The 16,682-nt window shown below is 42.9% G+C and overlaps 1 protein-coding gene across 3 annotated transcripts in view; it reads left to right on the top strand.

Annotated features, from left to right (window-relative positions):
• KANSL3 (KAT8 regulatory NSL complex subunit 3) overlaps nucleotides 1-16,682 on the top strand; it is a 144,471-nt gene that overhangs the window by 77,075 nt on the left and 50,714 nt on the right. For all 3 annotated transcript variants that reach the window (XM_030201649.1, XM_030201648.1, XM_030201647.1), the window contains one exon: nucleotides 943-1,099. In XM_030201649.1, the coding sequence (XP_030057509.1) occupies nucleotides 943-1,099 (157 nt within the window). The remainder of the gene's footprint in view (nucleotides 1-942; nucleotides 1,100-16,682) is intronic.

Genomic DNA, 16,682 nt, shown 5'->3' with positions numbered 1-16,682 from the left:
AAATGGAAAGGAAGACTTGGAAACGGAGTTAAGAGAACAGATAGCAGCAGAATCAGAGACTGGACCAATATGGATAGAAAAACAAAATCACCAGACAACAAAGGTAGGAAAAAATCATTTTATTTTCATTTTAGTGTTTAGAATATGTCTGCTGTCTTATTTTGCACTTGGTATACTGGAGCTGTAACAGCTTACAGAAATGATTTATAATGAAAAAAAATCATGTTATTTTTTTCCTTCTATACTAGTATAATATTTTCAGTGATGTCTGTTTATATGCGCCATGGCTGGTGTAGGGGGTGTGGCTATCATAGGGGTGGAGTCATATGTGGTAACCCTGCCCATAATGAGTACTGGCACTTTGCGATAAATCGATTTTGGGTTGCTGTTTGGGCACTCGGTCTCTGAAAGGTTCGCCATCACTGTTCTATAGCAAGGCTGATTGGCCTTCTGTAATTTCAGACAGCTGTATTCTTGAGTACAAAGGTTACAAACTGTTTACTGGAGAGTCTGACGAGTGAAATTAAATTTAGTTTTTGCTCTTCCTACACTTTTTGGAGCAGTGGGCTGCCAGCAACTTGCAATCATTGCTGTTTTGTGTGATTTGTGCTTTGTCCCAAGTGATTCCCAGTGTTGTTCCCTGATCCTGTTTGAAATTGCTTCACCAGATGGTATATGGTCAGCCCCTATTTTTTTTTTTTTCATTTGCCTCCTCCTGGTGTCCACTGCATAACACATTGGCTGGGCGTTTGTATGGTAGCCTGAGGATGTGCCCTGCAAAATGGACACATCTCTATAACAGTGTCATAAATTGCTGCTATAGTTGCTTTCTCTAGGATGGTTCCATTTTTTTCATCCCCTGTAAGCCTTGAATATTGACCTTTTGTGTTTTCATATTGAGAATGAATCAGACATCTTTTCTTTTTTTCTACATTTTGGAAGGACATGTCCAGTGTATCCAGTAGTCCTGCCTCCAGCCCAAAGACTAAAATGACTGGTCTGTCACCTGCGCAGAAGACCACCCAGATTAGCACCACCCAGCTACTGAAGACACACATGCAGAGAACAGGGCCTGTTCTGACACACAAACAGGCCCAAGGTAACAGTCCTTGAAAGCTATTGTGCTTCCCATTCACATGACAAATGCTTTACTTTGCATTGTTCCGTGTATTGTATCCTTCGGTATGTGTCATGTTTATGTAACCTGTAGTAGGACAGCACAGGTGCTGCACTGGGTCAGGATGAGGTAGCTGTGGGGTTATGCCACAGCGTGGTATTCAGGAAAAAATAAAGGCAGCAAACTAGAAAATCCTAACTAGGCAATTGTTAACCTTAATCTGTCCCATAAGAATGGGAAAATATTAAGATTCTCATGGAAGTAGCTTGTACTCACAGACCAGCTTATAATCGAAAGTGATTGCCGGCCATCTTCCGACATAAATCAGGAGATGGCCGGCGATTTTTTAAAAGCGGCGAAATCGGTATAATTGAAAGCAGCATTTTTGACTGCATCGCTGCTTTCCCGTCGCTTCGCCGGCGAAAGTTCAAGGGGGTGTGTCAGTAGATTAGCGAAGGCGGGCATGGGCGTGGCTACCAGATGGCCGGCTTTCGCCGATAATGGAAAAAAAAAAGCAGCATTAAGCAGTATTTCGCCGGCTTTACTTGGTCCTTTTATTTTCATGACCAAGCCTCAAAAAGGTGCCCCAACTGACCAGATGACCACTGGAGGGAATGGGGGATGACCTCCCCATACTCCTCCAGTGGTCACCAATCCCCTTCCAAACTAAAAAAATAAAACTAAAAACCTTTTTTGCCAGCCTGTATGCCAGCCTCAAATGCCGTACCCACCTCCATGACAGAAGAATGTGTTGTATCCTCAGACAGCCTTTCCCTGGTTGCGATGTGGCTCTCGGGTGAGTGTGACACCTTTTCTGTTAGGTGCCCTGCAGAGTAACATTAGCAATGCATTGTGCTGGGTGTAGGGTACTGGGCTCTACTCCCATGGTGCTTTTCCCCCCTGCTAACTGGGTCAGAGTGTGCCCTGTTTTGTTTCCTGTTGTGGTCCATGCGGTAGTGGCCATTTAGTAAGCCAGTTTTAGTTCCCTTTCCTGTGTTACCCACGTTAGAGAACGTAATTCTTACCTTGCATGGTGCTGAAAGAGGGCATTGAACACCATTGTGCCAGCTCTGACCTACTGCTAATCTTAGTACCAGGGGACTCTTTGCCAGTGGTCACAACCTCTGATCTGCAGTTAACTGTGAGTAAACGTGCTTATTTCAAGAAAGGACTTTTTCAGAGAGATTAGTCTTCAGGTGTGAACTGGTGTGCCAAAGTTATACAGCAGCAATAAGTCCTAGAGGCTGTATGCAGGTCCCTGGAACAATTTTAGTGGGTGCAGTACATTTGTGGGTAGTGGGTTTGGGGGGGGGGGGGGGTTGGGGGGCTCAGCTCCCAAAGTAAGGGAGCTATGCACATGGGAGCTTTTCTGACGTCCAGTGCAGTGACCCCTAGGGTGGCTGGTTGGTGTCCTGGCATGTCAGGGGGGCCAGTGCACTACATAGTAACATAGTAGATGACGGCAGAAAAAGACCTGCATGGTCCATCCAGTCTGCCCAACAAGATAATTCATATGTGCTAATTTTTGTGTATACCCTACTTTGATTTGTACCTGTGTTCTTCAGGGCACAGACCGTATAAGTCTGCCCAGCACTATCCCCACCTCCCAACCACCAGCCCCGCCTCCCAACCACCAGCTCTGGCACAGACCGTATAAGTCTGCCCAGCACTATCCCCGCCTCCCAACCACCAGCCCCGCCTGCCACCACCGGCTCTGGCACAGACCGTGTAAGTCTGCCCAGCACTATCCCTGCCTCCCACCACCGGCTCTGGCACAGACGGTATAAGTCTGCCTAGCACTATCCCCGCCTCCCAACCACCAGCCCCGCCTCCCGATCTTGACTAAGCTCCACTAAAAATGCTGGCTCCTCCCACGGCCAAATGCCTTGAATTTGGCCAGGGTTTGAGATGGCCGACATAACTTTCCATTATCGCTGAAAAACAAACCCGGCCATCTCAAACCCCGGCGAACTCCAAGGCATTTGGCCGGGCTAAACTGTATTATCGAAAAAAAGAGATGGCCGGCCATCTTTTTCGATAATACGGTTCCGACCAGCTGTAGCGCCGCCGCCAACATAGATCGCCGGCGATCTATTTGGCCGGCGACGTTCGATTATGCCCCTCAGAATCTCTACAAGTCTGTGTCTACAGGCACAGTATGTGCAGGTAGTAGAGTGGGATGTTGGAGGTGATATGTATTGCAGAGGCATTTAAGGCTGGATACTTCTCAAAATATTGTTTTTAATTATTTGGCCCTCTCTTCGTGGAATGTACTGCCACTATTTATATGTCAGGAAAGTTTTCATAAGCAATTTGAAATAGATATGAAGAGACAGCTTTTTTTCTGAAACCTTTATTCCTTAGCGTCCCTCCGGACCGGACCAGGATTGGACTGATGGGTTGTGCTCGCCTACCAGCAGGTGGAGACTGAGAAAAACTCTGACTCTAGAGAGCCAATAGGAGCCCTGGCCATGTGACCTTAGCCTCAGTATTTTCTCAGTCTCCCAGCAGGTAGGAAGCGAGCCCATTAGTCTCTCTCTTTCTCTTTTAGAGGTTTACAATAAGAACAGCATTGCTACCTCTTCTTCTGTGCCTAGGAATTCTCTGTTAGACGCTGGTCAGGTAGGGACTTCTTTTCCTTTCTTTTACAGCCTCTGGGGGTGTCAAACTCGGATGTCTCCGGGTCCCTCCCCCCTTCCTCCCCATCTCCCATACATAGCTGGGAAGGACTACCCTTTGTTTAGAAAGGTGTATGTCTTTGGGAGAGGCAGCCACTATAGAAAATTAAATCTGATAAGCTACATCCCCCGGCTTCTAACGAGCAGACAGCTATGTGTTGTTCTATTACTCTTCAGCTGAGTTTTCCCCATTACTTTAACGAGCAGGCAGCTCTGGTGGCTGTTTTAGGTGTCTATATTATCTAGCTGGTTAAAAAAAAAAAAAAAGAGGCAGCAGTAATTTGGAGGAGTTTAGGTGTAAAAAAAAATGAAAGACAACTTGTCCCCACTGACTGAATGAGCAGACAGCTCTGTTTGCATGGGAATGCTGTGAGTCAGCTGTGTAAAAAAAAAAAAAAAAAAGAGTAAGCGGCAGCATTTTGTTTTCAGCCCTCTTTGAGTTGAGCTGTATTTTATTTAGCACTGCCGTTTGTGTTCTTCCCTTAGCGGTTTGTTCGGCGGAGCAGGGCTTAAAAAAAAAAAAAAAAAAGAGATTTTGGCGCGAATCGGGTACGCGCGTGCACGCGCACGCGCGTTACCGTCATGTCCGAGAAGCTGAAACGCGCTGTATGCCAGCGTCGGGGATCTCCTCTTCCGGCTCCTGTAAATATTGTGCGCCGCTGGGGGGTGCGTCGGGACTTTCTTTTTCGCCGTCTTCGGGCCGTTTGGGGCTGATCTTTCTCAGGAGTCGCCTATGTTCTTTAGGGGGGTCATTTCTTTGCTTTTTATGTTTTTAATGTTGAGTAGCTGGTTGCTGTAGCCTAATAGTCAGCACTACAGTCTCTGAAGCTGCTACTACTACTGTTTATCATTTCTAAAGCGCTACTAGAAAAACGCAGCGCTGTACACTTGAATATGAAGAGACAGTCCCTGCTCCTCAGATCTTACAATCTCATTAGGACAGACAGAACAAACAAGAGATAAGGAGATTTTAAAGTGAGCAGGTTTAAAATAAGGGTCCTGAACAGAGTGAATAAGGGTTAGGAGTTAAAAGCAGCATCAAAAGGTGGGCTACAGAACTGGGTGCAGGTCCCAGTTTTAGTAATTTATTTCTCTTTCTGGGACTCCTGTATGTCTGTGTCCCACTATATATACATTACTTGGCCAGCCTGTTTGATGTTTGTTTCTTTATAATCTCGGGTGGCGTTTGTCTGTGGGCTAGGAGCCAACTTTTCAAAATTATTGGGGGTGCTAAGTCCAATGAAAATGACCCCTCCCTGGACATATACATGAGTTTTTCTCAATATCGGGGGTGCTCAAGCACCCACAGCACCCACAGAGTCGGCTCCAATGTGACTGTGGGAAGGTAGTTCACAGTTGTGTTTTTTTTGTTATAGCATTTTTCGAAAAGGTTTATTTATTTATTTATTTATTTGCATTTGTATCCCACTGCCGCGTGGCAGTGCGTTCCAGAGTTGCGTGCTCTTGTAGGAGAAGGTTGATGCATGTAGTACTTTATACTTTATGCCTTTGCACTTAGGTTGCTTTCCATACCAGGATATTTCCTATATGTTAGCTGTACGTTTGTTCTTCCACAGGCATGGGGGCAGTAAGGATGTTATCATAGGTACATGCCACTCTCACCTGTTTAACTTTGGGTCATGAAATCATAATTGCAGGCTACTCTTACATGACAGTCATTTTCTTATTTCCTCTGTCCAGGAGTTCTTGCGGTTTTATTTTTAGATGGTTATGCTTTTCATTTCGCCTCCTTTCTCTATCGCTCTCACGGCAAGGCATGTGAAGTAGGGGTTCCCTACATAGACTCTTGGATCTTAGACCATTTTCTCTCTTGATTCTTCCGAATGCAATTTTAATTTCTAGTTCCTAAGAATGGATCTCCCTTCCTCCTATTTGGAATCTCACTGCCGTCATCCGCACTCTCAATGTCTCAAATCTTTATCACAAGAACCTAGTTCCTAAGAAGGAATTTTCCTTCCTCCTATTTCAATTCTAAATGCTGTCAAGAGCGCTCTCAAAGTCTCAAGTCTTTTTCATGAAAGCCTTCGATCCATAGTGAAGCTTCGTGCAGCACATTTTTTGATACAAACTTTTCTGCATATTTCTCTTAGGAGAGTTTCTGAGAAGGATAGAGCCCGGTGTGAAGGAAGCTAAGCAGGGTCCGCCCGGGCTGGGTCCTGGAAGGGTGACCAGCTCACAATGTGCAATAATGTCCCTTCACAACACTGTTTTCCAGTCTCTAAAAGTTCATCATAGTTATGCTACCCCTCAGAAAAGGGGAGATTCTTCTTCACTCATGGCGAGTCAGCTAGCTATTTAAAAAACAAACAAAAAAAAAAAACAAACAAACAAACAAAAAAAAAAAAAAACCTCTTGTCGACAAGTCAGCAAGTCGCAGACCGAGAAGTGCAATTTTTATGGTTCTCAGGATGCCTAGTACTGGTGGTCAAGAGTCGTCTAAATATTTCGCAGTCTCCACAATATTTTGGGGTTACATGCGACATAGTTGCAAGGTTTTTTCCCTGGGCAATTGCCTTTTGCAGTCTCATGAGCTGCACTCCCGTGCTCTTTATCTTTTTGAGTGTTCTGAAGCATTTGCAGCTTCCCTTTTGTTTTTTTTTTCCCCGAGACTGCTGCTCTTCTTTTCGGCATTAGTTGAGTAGGACATTCCTCCTGGCATTTGGTTTTACTTCCAGGACTACCATGTGGTCTCTTTACTTTGCAACTTAATTTTTTCCTTCTTGGCTCTTGGCATTCGGTTTGCTTTCAGGATTACCATGTGGTCTCTTTACATTGCAACTAGGGGACTGTCAGTCGCTCTCGGAGCAAGGAGGTATCCCTGAGGGCTAGCGTTTTATTCTGAGCACTCTGTCTTTGGTCAGCATTGTTGCCATGTTATGTTAGTCCGGAATGCTCTTTCTGTACTCTCATAGGACTGTTATCATCTTAGGTTACTTCAAAGACTCAATCCTGCTCTCTGGCAGGACTGTTTCTAGCTTATGTTCTTTCAGAATGGTCTTCGGTCTCCTGGTAGGTCTGTTGCCTTCTTAGGCTACGTATTGAGGCCCCTGGTAGATCTCTGGTCTTCTTGTGTATTGAAGGTACATCCTTTCCTCGGACAGTTCTACTATCTGGTCATTCTGTTTCTTTACAGGGCTTGCATGTGCCCTCCTTTACACGATTGACATGTATGTCATTTTATTTTTGCATGTTTTCACTTTTCTCTGTAAGCTGCCTAAGGGGTAATCTAGCGAACAGTGCAGTGAGATGTCATCGGGGAGGCCCAGCTTCGGTTCTCACTCTGACTCTAATCGTCCTGCCTCCTAGGTGGGTTCACATCCGCACTGACGTTTGGTTTATTTTCATGGCTGATGTCTGTTTATTCAAGGGGAGTCATTTGTATGGATCTACCATCTGACCAGCCCTGTAGCATGCCATCCCCTTCTGGCATGGTGGCCTTCTCTTCAGGTCGGGCATTTCGCTTAGATATTTGGATCTCAGGGGCGTAACCCTTATGTTTTTTGTTTTTCCTTGCAGATATACCAGGCTGCCTTTTAGGTTGTCATCTTGACTTTTTATGGAGCCGAGGGGGTTTTCTGTTTTCTCTAGAGGACCTTCTCTCTGCCCCAGTCCGGCCTCTTTGTTTCTCTCTTGCTCAGGCTGGTGCATGCTCTCAGTCTGGGACAGGCATTCAGCCTTGCTAAGCAGGATGGCATCTTTTGTAGTTGCAGTATTCTCTTCTCAGCTTTTAGCCTCTGTGCCTTAGTGACATTGTCAGAGGGACAGGGTGTTATTCTTCGCACGATGATTCAAAATCATCTTGTTTCCTTTAAGGTTTCTTTCTCCTTTCAGACACTGTTGTTAGTAGCCATGGCTTCAGCTAGCAGGGTCAGGACTGCAAGTTTCTCTCTTACAGGTTTTCTTTTTTTCCAATCAGCTAGTACGTCTAGGTAAGAGGTACTTCTTCACCTGGGTATTTCTTTTTCACTCTACCTTAGTTTCCCATTTTTCATCTTTTCCAATCACTTTTTTCTTACTGGTCTGGACTCTTCTACTGGCGTTCAAGATCACAGGAAATTATATGCTTTATATATGCTTTACATATTAAAACAGATCTTATATATTTAGAGAACTGTTACAAGCTATTTGGTCCTTCCTTTTGGTACTTCTAGTCAAGGTAAGGTTGCCATTGTTTCGGCCTCACTATATCTCGACGTATTAAGGAATTCATACCTTCTATTTGTCTACTCACTGGGGGACAATTTCCTGAGAGTGTTATAACATATGCTCCATCTTGAGAAGCGGGGTTCGTTCCTTCGCACAGCGATTTTTGGTGCACTAGGTGCACATTTTGTACGGTGCCATTTTGAGCTTATCTTCATTCTCTTTTGATTGATATACACTCTACATGTTCATTGTTGCCAGGAGGTGATCTATGCAACTCGGAGATGCTTAGGGGTTTGAAAGGGTCCCTCCCTTAAGGTTACTGCTTTGGTACTTCCCATCAGTCCAATCCTGGTCCGGTCCGGAGGGACGCTAAGGAAGGAGAAATTAGATCTTACCTGCTAATTTGCTTTCCTTTAGTCCCTCCGGACCGGACCAGGCCCCTCCCATATTTTGTCACTTTTTCAACGGGGTATTAAAAAAAAAAAAAAAAAAGACGCTTGTACATATATAGGACTTTAAGTGGACCATGCCACGTCTCTGGTCGGAGTTGCTGGTGGGTTCAGTTGCTGGAATATATGTGTATGTATGTATTTATATATCTATCTATATATGTATGTATATATTTATATATCTATATATGTATAGAACTTTGAGGTCCTTAGCACTTCTGTGCTGAGAGTTGCTGGTGAGTTCTAATTCAAGTGAGCCATACCACTTCTCTGGTAGGAGTTGCTGGTGAGCTTTCCTACAAAAGGGACATACCACTTCTCTGGTGAGAGCTGCTGGGGTACCCAATTGCTGGTATATATATATGTGAACTTTTAAGTAAGCCATGCTAGTATATATATGTGAAACTTTAAGTAAGCCATACCACTTCTCTGGTGAGAGTTGCTGGTGAGCTATAAGACAAGTGAGCCATACCACTTCTCTGGTGAGAGTTGCTGGTGAGCTATAATACAAGGGAGCCATACCACTTCTCTGGTGAGAGTTGCTGGTGAGCTGTAGTACAAATCGGGCCATACCACTTCTCTGGTAAGAGTTGTTGGTGAGCTCTGATACTTGGCATTGCCGAGTGCTTTGTGGCTGCTAGGATTCCATACGGCACAGATGGTCTTTCTTTCTTTCTTTCCTGCTTTGTTATTCAAATACTGAGGCTAAGGTCACATGGCCAGGGCTCCTATTGGCTCTCTAGAGTCAGAGTTTTTCTCAGTCTCCACCTGCTGGTAGGCGAGCACAACCCATCAGTCCAATCCTGGTCCGGTCCGGAGGGACTAAAGGAAAGCAAATTAGCAGGTAAGATCTAATTTCTCCTTTTAAAATCATGACAAGTAAGGTTTTAGGTCTCTAGCCTTGGAAGATGCTCTTCTCCACATTTGACCCAGTTATAGGTTGGTCATCTGGTTTGAATTGTACACTACATTTCCTTCCTGTCGTTAAACCTATTATTTGATCTTTGTTGTGGGCTGAATTCTAAACTCTGTGACTTTCTGCTACTTTTGGATATTGTACACAGTGTTGATATTAATCTGAAGAGCAGTATAACAAATTCTGCTAAATAAGAAATACCGTGTGTATGCAGTTCAGTTGAGGAAGGGTAGAGTGTTTATGAATATGTGACAGAGAGGGAGAGGTGCATGTATTTTGTGTGTAGAAACAGTTGAGATATGTGTAGTGTGAGTATTCTTGAGGCTAGAACCCAAGTGGAGGAGTAGCTTAGTGGTTAGTACAGTGGACTTTGATCCTGGGGAACTGAGTTCGATTCCCACATCAGCTCCTTGTGACTCTGGGCAAGTCATTTAACCTCCATTGCCCCTGGTACAAAATAAGTACCTGAATATATGTAAACCGCTTTGGATGTAGTTGCAAAAATGTCAGAAAGGCGGTAAATCAAGTCCCATTTCCCTTAATCCCGTGTGCCTCTTCTCCTTTTAAGATCTTGGATAATTTTACATTTGGTCTCCAGTAGCCATTTTCTTTTTAGAAATCTGTATACCAAATACTGAGATCTAGTGTCCATGTTACTGTTACCCTTGCACTAAGTCTTCAGTGACTATCTTCAGTTGGAATTCTTTACTTCTACTCTGGAGCTTCAGTGTCTGTTCTTCTGAGTCCCCAGTACCTCAAGAGTACTCATTTTCCTGCTTCTCTCTCCTGTTCCATCACTGGAGTTGCAGCACCTATGCCTTTGGTTATCCTTTATATTGTGAGTATTGGATAGCTAATAACCATTTCTTATAGAGCCCCATATTCCCTATACAGATCATTTTTTTGCTGAGTCCCTAGGTTCACATCAAGTCCCTGTTGACCGTTTTTGAATCTCAAATTGCTTGGGGGAGGGGAAGGGAGATATTAAGGAGAGCAGGTGTGGGACCAAGTGATCTGATTGTTTTACTTCTTTGAAATTATGGTAGAAGAGAGGAAATGGTAAATTCCATAACATCCCTCTAGATCAGCACAGATAGGTTATTCACTCCTACCAGCAGATGAAGACTAAGAACTACTGAGTTTCAGATAAGCCTACAAGTGAGCTGTGCAGTCCACTAAAAGTCAGTCTGTTCTCAGTCTCAGCAGATGGTAGCAACAGTAAGCCTGTGCAGTCCCGGCTTGGTTTTTCCTACTGCTTAGGAATCCCTCAAACCAGGATAGGACCTTGCCCCCTATTTCTGTGTTGTCTATCATGTTTAGTAACAGCCCATGGTCTACCAGGTCAGAAGCTGATGACATGTCGAATTGGAGGATCATGGCTCTGTGGCTTGGGCAGAAGCCCAACTGAGAGCTGTGCAGTATGGAAAAGTGTGTCATATATTCCATGAGTTGATTTGTGGCTATGCCCTCCATTACCTTGGTAAGTAGGGGGATGGAAGCCACAGGCCTGTAGTTGTATATAATGTCTCGTGTGATTTTTGTTATTTTTTGGGATGGGGGTTAGGATGATGCCCCCTACTTAATACTTAACTTTGTCTTTCTTGATTTCAGATTTGTATTTTTGGATCATTTTGCATCATTATGCTCTGCTTTCATCGGATTTGTGGCAAATCCATTTCCTCTCAAGTCATCTACATACATTTTTCATCTTTGATAGTTCCTGGTTGAACCAGGGCTGGATTGTTCTCCTATAGTGATTTTTTTTTTTTAAACTTCTCCGGTGCTGTTTTGTACGACTCTCGTCTTCCCATTGATTCAGGAAGGTAGTTGTATCAAGCTGGTCTAACACCCAGCTTTGGTTTGCATTGTGCCAGAATTGGTCTGCATCGATTTTTCCTCTTGTTTTCTTGGAGTTGAGTTGGGCGTTATGGGTTCTCTTTTTATCCTGTTCTGGCCACTCCAGCATGAATGTTAGTTTGTAATGGTCTGACCATGGGGTTGGTGACCATAGTGCATCTCTAATTTTCATCTCGTGACGGTTTTTGAGTCTGTAGGCTAGCATGTCTAGCTGGTGTCCATTGTTGTGGGTGATGGTTGTTGTATGTAGAGGTTCCATGTGTCCAGGAAATCTATTAGGTCTTGGGTGTACCTATCATTCTGGCAATCCAAGTGTAAGTTAGTGTCACCCAGTATAACCACTCTGTCATTGTGAGTGTAGATGTTTGAGAGAAACTCCATGAAATCATCCTGTGAATTTGTCCACTTTCCAGGTGGGCAGTAGAATAGGGTAAAGCAGATATTTCCCTGGAGTATGTGGTCGTTGAGTTTACAAGTCATGATTTCCAGATAAGGGGTTATGAGTCTGATGTGAGTTTGAGATTAAAGAAGGATTTGTAGATGATGGCGATACTGCCCCCTCTCTTAGTGGCCTGGGTTTTGTGTGTGATTTTGTATCCTGGTTGGCATATATGCCTGATCACTGGGTCCTCAAGGGATCTTAGCCATGTTTTGGTTATGAAGAGTAGACCCTGTTGTTCCTCCTCTAACCAGTCTCTGATGGTTTCTGTTTTGTTTACAATGGACCTTGCGTTGATATATCCAATGGGTATTGGCAGTGTAGAACCGGTATACTGTTTTATGCAGTCTTTTTGGACTGACGTTTGATCCCGTTATTATCATTGTCTAATGAGCCTTTTTGTAGTTCTATGTCAGGTGTTAGCAAAGAGGCTTATCGTGGTTGTTTTTTGTGGGCAGGCTTTGTGTTATCAGAATTGGTATGTTTTGAGTACTGCTGAAGACATCTGTCTGATGATAAATTAGCCAGGTTATTATCAGGTAGTAGGCCAGCCATAGTGTGTAACCCATTTCCTTGATTTGGTGAGTGGAGTCAGGTAGAGAAGTAGATCTGTTTGTGTTTGAGGCTGATGATGATTTGGTTGGTGTTTGTCGAGTTTGGGAATTTGTGGATGGTGCGAAGGGTGAATGTTCCACTTTTTGCCTCTTTAGTCACTTTACTGTGTGCATTCCAGTAAGGAATGGTTTGCCTCTTTCTCTCTGCTGCTGCTGGCAAATGGGCATCAAAATTGTGGTGGTGAAAATCTAGCTGGTGATAAAGAATTGGCTAGCACATACCGCTGCAGTAATGTAACTTGTTTATATGAGTAAGTTAGAGTTCACAGTAATTATAAGATGAATAATACTATAGTTGAGATCTGACAAATTACAGAAAATCAGTTATCACACAATAGAGCAGTTGCAGCCAGGAAAAAAAGTTCCTTGAAATAACAGTTAAGGCTGAGTCAAAAATACAGTATTAAAGATTAAAAACTGGTTAAAAGAGTAGAGTTAGATGGTCAGTATTCTCAATGGAGAAGGGTAGTTAGTGGGGTTCCCCAGGAGTCTGTGCTGGGATTGCTGCTTTTTAACTTATTTATAAATGACCTAGAGATGAGAGTAACTAGTGAGGTAATTAAATTTGCTGACGACACAAAGTTATTCAAAGTTGTTAAATCACGAGAGGATTGTGAAAAATTACAAGAGGACCTTACGAGACTGGGAGACTGGGCATCTAAATGGCAGATGACGTTTAATGTGAGCAAGTGCAAAGTGATGCATGTGGGAAAGAGGAACCCAAATTATAGCTATGTAATGCAAGGTTCCACGTTAGGAGTCACCGACCAAGAAAGGGATCTAGGTGTCATCATTGTTGATACGTTGAAACCTTCTGCTCAGTGTGCTGTGGCAGCCGAGAAAGCAAATAGAATGTTAAGTATTGTTAGGAAAAGAATGGAAAACAAAAATGAGGACGTTATAATGCATTTGTATCGCTCCATGGTGCGACTGCATCTCGAATATTGTCTTATTATAGCCAAAAAACAAAAAAAGCCTTTTGCGGCTACATAAGGTAATTGGTGCCACTTACTCATATAGGTTTTAGAAATAAGATCACTATGGTGTAATTTGCTAAGTATTCCTGTGCTATAAAGGAAAGTAGGTAACTACTTCCTTTTATAGAATCCTATCGTATCTAAGTAGGAGCACATGTTTACGCCAGCTTTAGGGCTGGTTTAAGTGCACACATATAAGTGATGGTGATATGTGTATAATATATAGCATTCTGTATGTTACACATGCAAATGTGGACCCCATCCACATTCTGCCCATCTGTAAGATAGCGCATTATGTAAGAATATTTATTCAGAAGAGTTAATAGATATATATCCACCACCATAGTGTGTGCTCACATGCATGCATTTATGCTAGTATTCTTAACATTTATTCATGTAACTGGTGCCTAAATGTTAGCACTTCATAGAATTACACCCTGTGGGATAAATTCTCAGAGGGTTGCTAGGATGATGCATGGTAAGTGCAACTTAACGCCAGCACAATGGTTGGCATAAGTACTAGTACTCTATAACCTGATCTCCTAACTGCCTTGTGGGAACCAAACACAATTGCCATGCTTCAGGTAGAGAACCGGCAAACGGGAGAAGAACAGAAATGACAAGTAATGGTAATTAGCACTCTGGGATTAGATAGGTACTTCCTTCTCACACAGATCCAAGTTCATTACATTTCAAAATAAGCACTGAAAGAAAAGGACACAAGGCTCAGATATTATAGGAAAAATAGAAAAGCTATTTTACTAGATATATTGGCAGCAATAATAGCAATGTAAATCAGAGACACTGCACATGCAGGATTACCCAAAATGATGGTAGAACCTTGAATGTATGTACCTGTCAAGCTAGAGCAAAGATAACACACACTAGCCCTAGAACAAATAGGACACCTGATTCCCAAGGCACTAAGAAAGAAAAGAAAAACAGTTCAACCTGACAGATGGCAACAGTCTTGCACTCCACAAACACTGGATCCAGAGGCAGTCAGGGAGCTGTTGAATTCCTTTGGTATATGCTGGCACTGCAGCTCGGATGTCAGATGTTCTCCCTTTCGGGACAGCAGCAGCAGAGACCCAGGCTAGTCAGCACATGGTAGCTCTCCCTGTGCCCAGCTTCAGATGCCATAGTTGGTTTTTCTCTTGGCCATAAAGTCCCCAGCTCGGCACACTTAATTTGTTATTCAGTTATTTTTGCCTTTGTTAGTCTTGCTGTGTCAGCAATGTGCTTGAGGCCTACTGCATGAACAAGCCTGTGCATGAAAACTGACATGGCCTAAGTCTGTAAGAATTGAGGTTCACAAGATATCATAGTGCTTTGCTGTAGGGCCAGTTCTGTAGGGCTACTTTTGTCCCCACAGCCTGATGCTCCCCCAACTCATCCATGTCCCTCCCAGGTCCACACCAACCCTTAAAGTTGCGCACCTTGGAATTTGAGTACACAGTTTATAGAATAGCAACTAAGGGCAATTAATGTGCATGACTGCTAATTGGTGCCAATTAAGGCCAATTATAGCCTATTGCTTGTTATTAAATTTACACACACAACTGACCTTATTCTATAACATGCACATGCAAATTTACTTGCAGTTCACAAATTTGGGTGCACAACTACCTAGAATTAGAGGATGAATGTATAAATGCCAGCATTTATACATGAGATTGAGAAAATGCCTGTTCTATATATAAGTACCAGCACTTATACATGGAAGCTGCCCAGTGATGCCACAATTTTTTTTCCTTTGTATATTATTACAAAATCGATGTGCTCTCTGTAGATACTGGTGTCCTTATATGTATTTTAGAAAAGGTCCCGAACTTCTTTTTTACAAAATTGGAGTTAACATTGGCTATTCTAATCTTCGGGTAATCTAGACAATTTTAATGATAGTAAGTTGTAGCCTATTAGCAGGTCTCTTTAATTTCTTTTTCGAGTTTTGGGTATGGGTCATACATTTCAGTAATCTGGGGTGTATACCTTCTATTCCAGGTGATTTGATAGTATTTAGCTTAGCAGTTTGCCCTATTTCATTTCATGGGTTCATTAAGATTTGTTTGAATGCTTCTGAATCCTCACCATTAAGTGCCATTTCCAGAATGGGTATCCCTTTTGATATTCTCAGTAAAGACCACTGCAAATAATCCATTTAGTCTCTATATTATGGCCTTGTTCATTGTGAGTGCCTCTTTAATCTCTCTACTGTCTAATGGTCTAGCTGACTCTTATCTTCACACTGCCACCCATTGAAAACCAAAAATGAGTTTTCACCTTAAGTATTTGTGAATCCAAAAACTGTAGTCCATGTTCTGGAAAACCTCCCTATGGGAAGGAGGCTGAGATGCACTGTGGCCCATTGTGATCTCTGATAGCTGGGTCCATCAGATGTGGGGAGGGCTAAATTTAGGTCTGTTTGGAGTATCCTCTGAAACTTAAGGAATGAATTAACTCTAAATTCCAGGACCTATTGATTTTGAAAATCTGCTTCCTCTTACTGATCAAAGCAATTAAACCTGTCTTACTGCAAGTAAGATGGCAAAGATTTTACTCCAGGTATTTCCCATCCCACCACAGACCTAATATCTGAACAAATTCTTCAGGAAAGAAAAGTTAAGGATGGTTATCCTAGCTGACATTGTGGTGTGCTAAACAAAAGATAGGCTATTCTCTCTGGATCTGAAGGAAGCTATTTCAGAAGATGGATGGGAAGGTAGCTGCTGTTACAGCAAAACTGGTTTAGGATTTTTGTCTGGATTAGGATTATTCTATTTAATTTATGACTCTGATTTGTAGTTACTACATAACACCTGTAAGCTACCTTTATTATGATTCAAAGATGGCATATAAATACTGTTAAATAGCTGCACATACTCACTGAGCTACATCCGATATCCTGGATGCATCTCTGATTTGTGGTAGGGAAACAGCACCTCCAGCACCATGTGTTGTCTCTGTCTTTTGGTCCGATATTAACTCTGTGATCTTTTATGAAAAATCCTGCTATTGTGCAGTATTCCTGTACAGCCTTATAGTTTGTATGTTTCTCTATTTGGATGTTTGTCTGATCAAGGGCACATCTCAGGCAGGAGTGGATGCATCAATTCAGAACATTGTCTTAAGTGCTGGAGTTGCTAGGATTCATTCTCAATTATTCCAAACACATTCTGAGCCTAATACCTCAATTGGAATTTGTAGGGGCTGTGCCAGACGTGGCCCTGACCCATGGCTTTCCTCTTGCCAACAAGGCTCCAGACTATAGTGACTGTAGTGCAGAAAGTCAAGCAGAGTTAATAGATGTGCAACCTGAACCATAGAGGCAGTTGGGTCTTAGGATCACAGCATTCTATATCAAATGTATGGACTAGTCTCAGTGTGAGACATCATGATGAATCTTAATATCCTAGTGGAATCAGTACACTCAGGAACTCATCCCTTTGGTACAGAACCACAGAGATT

This window comes from Microcaecilia unicolor, chromosome 4 (assembly GCF_901765095.1).
Source record: "Microcaecilia unicolor chromosome 4, aMicUni1.1, whole genome shotgun sequence".
NCBI lineage: Eukaryota > Metazoa > Chordata > Amphibia > Gymnophiona > Siphonopidae > Microcaecilia > Microcaecilia unicolor.
The sequence above is the reverse complement of the archived record's forward strand: the minus strand, read 5'-3'. Positions and strand labels throughout refer to the sequence as shown.